Source organism: Haplochromis burtoni, unplaced genomic scaffold, assembly GCF_018398535.1.
Source record: "Haplochromis burtoni strain Fernald_Lab_line unplaced genomic scaffold, NCSU_Asbu1 Contig_306, whole genome shotgun sequence".
Taxonomy (NCBI): Eukaryota; Metazoa; Chordata; class Actinopteri; order Cichliformes; family Cichlidae; genus Haplochromis; species Haplochromis burtoni.
This window is the reverse complement of record NW_024582667.1, coordinates 493,157-496,070: the sequence shown is the minus strand read 5'-3', so window position 1 is coordinate 496,070 and position 2,914 is coordinate 493,157. Positions and strand designations below refer to the sequence as shown.

Sequence of the window (2,914 nt, the reverse complement as noted above, 5' to 3'; positions counted from 1 at the left end):
TTTTTTCCATTTGGTCCCCAGTAGGGCGGGAAACCAGCTCTACAGCATTTATTCTAATCACCTCTGACATGAAAGCACCCAGTGACACACATAGGCATACTGTATACTGCAGGATTAGGCAGTACACAAAAAGATTACAGCGTCACATGGTATTCCTTCCAAATGGTGCCTTCTCACAACCTACTTCCCCCTCTTAGGTATCCCATCATTCCCTGGAATGGGCGTAGGCTCACGCAGCAGCAGCAGCAGCAGCATCACAAAGGTTCAGCTCCTCCCTGCTGTGTGCTTGATATAGGATGGGAGGGAGAGAGGGAGCGAGAGAGACAGAGAGGATCAGGCACAGATGAATTGTAGTCTGAGTGACGGAAGCAGTGTGGGCACATGTGAGTGAGAGGACGAATCAGGAAGTAGAGAGACCTGCGCGCGCGCGCGCGTGTGTGTGTGTCCGGGAGAGAGAGACAGAGTGTAAATCAACAGAAAGAGGAAGAGGACATAAAGAAAGGAAGAAAAAGGGCTGCAGGAGGAAGCAGACAAGACAAGGAGTCTCAGACTGAGAGGGAAGATGGCTGAGCCGGAGCTGAAATCGAGAGGCAGCCGAGAGAGCGTCGCTAAGGAGAAGATGGGGGGTAGGTACAGTGCATGCTCACGCACCTCTAACTGCCACATGGTGCAGCGCTGCATTATTCCACCATGCGCTCTGATGCAACATTGATGATGCAAGAGTAGAATTGTAGAGTTGATGCTGAGGAGATGCTTTCATGGTAGCAGGTGACAGGTGTGGACAAATGGCACATATTAGGAACGTGGGTATGAAAACACAACTATCAGATGCAGTGTGTGTTTACACGGATAGAAAGAGTTCAATAAGGACAGCAGGTTCAGAAGGAAAATCTCATAGGTGCTGATTTCCAAAAATGTCTATTTTAAAAAAATTATATGAATTCTTCCTTTAGTAACACAAGAGTTTGTTTGTTTTTATTAATCATAGTTTTTCAAAGTAACCAGTGCCTAAAACAACTCAGCGAGAAAGCTTGTAAATTCTTTTCATTTGTCTGAAAATGAGCCAGACTCTGTAATTTGACTGTCTCCCCTTCTGCTGTCCTCTCACCACCAGCGACTGGAGCAGAGCCTGAGCAAGATGGTCTCATTGTGGAGCAGCCAGCATCTCCATCTGACCCCGTGGGTTCTCCGCCTGCTGCCACAGGTTCCACCAACAGCCTGCCAGGCAAGGGGGAGAAGATTGAACTCAAACGCAGCATCACCCTCTTCAACGGTGTCGGAATGATCATCGGCACCATCATCGGCTCGGGCATTTTCGTCACTCCCACAGGTGTTGTCAAAGAGACCGGCTCCGCTGGGCTCTCTCTGATCATTTGGTCCGCCTGTGGAGTGATATCCACCATGGGTGCTCTGTGCTACGCAGAGCTGGGTACAACTATTGTCAAGTCAGGAGGAGACTACACTTACATCCTGGAGGTATATGGCGAACTGGCTGCCTTTCTGAAGCTGTGGGTGGAGATGCTCATCATCCGGCCGTCGTCGCAGTATGTGGTGTCACTGGTGTTTGCGACCTACCTTCTGAAACCTCTCTACCCCAACTGCGTCGTGCCCGACAGCGCAGCCAAGCTCATTGCCTGCCTGTGTCTTAGTGAGTACATGATGTTGGTGGGCTTTCTTAGGTCAAATACACATTTTAGACACTTCATTGCAGCTGGTCATTCACCAGATTCTTGATTGTAGTGTGTTTTGTGTCTCCCCGCTGCTTGTAGCCTCCCTGACATTTGTAAACTGTATCAGTGTGAAGGCAGCAACCAAGGTCCAGGACTTGTTCACCGCTTCCAAATTGATAGCCTTGATCATCATCATCCTCTTTGGCTTCATTCAGATTTCCACAGGTGAGTGGCAAAATACCACAGAACAAACCAAGTCAGCTGCACGACTGCAGGCTGTTGAGAACAAATCTTATGCCTTCATCACAAGACTTATTAATTTTTAACAGAGAAGTAAAATAAGCTTCAGGTCAAAGCTGGAAAAACAGGTTTTGTGAGTGTAATAAAATCTAAATCCTCAACAATATTTAACCTACTTTAATAGTCAGTAAAAAGTGTCCTCACTTTGAACCTGTCATTTCAGATCTGCTCGTAAACATGCAGCTTCCCTTCATTGTGATGGAAACACAGCTCCTTTGTTTTCAATATTTTTAGTTGGAGTAATTATGGAACTAACAGCATGCCTGTAAAGTAAATGCCATTGCATTATGTGGCTTTTTGCAAACTATATAGTAGCATCAATTATTATGATTCTCGTCTTTACACGACATCTATGTGAGGTTTACTTCTTTTATCTCCAATGGTAAACAAGTTGTTAACGAGCGCTAATGAGCCTAACGAAGCAGACTGCTTTGCTTTCAGCTTGTTAGCACACTTACTGAGTCGGAACACAGAGCTTGTCTGTCTAGAGCCATGTGATTGAGCCTGAGCAGACATGAACATGGGCATCAGAGCGTGCCAGGATGGTTTTGATCGTGCAAATGAAACTGCAATGAAATGAAAATGTACAGAAAATAAGGTGACTATACAGACAGTAATTTACTGCCTGAAATATTGGCATTGTAGTAACATTTTTCTATATGATAGCCCTAAGCGTGTGGGTTCACGTGTGCCGTCTAAGACTGTAAAAGCAACGCACGTTAATCCGTCCGAGCTGTGCCATTCACAATACAAGAGCGCGGGAAGACAGCGTGGCCACACTTGCTCCACGCTGCATCTGCTGCTCCCCTCCTTACACAAGGCCACGCCTACCACCTTTGTGCGCCATACTCTGTTACCATGGAAACTAGGCAGTGAAGCTTGCCGGCTGTTGTCACACTTTTTCAGCAGACCAGCAAGAGAACAGAGTTGGAAAATAATAAGGA

General features: G+C 46.4%; 1 protein-coding gene across 1 annotated transcript in view; it reads left to right on the top strand.

Annotated features, from left to right (window-relative positions):
• Window positions 1–242: 242 nt before the first annotated feature.
• The window catches only part of LOC102301713 (large neutral amino acids transporter small subunit 1), a gene marked incomplete in the record, with an annotated part of 12,334 nt that continues 9,662 nt past the window's right edge, over window positions 243–2,914 (top strand). Inside the window, 3 exon segments of the mRNA XM_014341366.2 lie at window positions 243–626; window positions 1,115–1,648; window positions 1,770–1,899. Coding sequence (XP_014196852.1) covers window positions 563–626; window positions 1,115–1,648; window positions 1,770–1,899 — 728 coding nt within the window.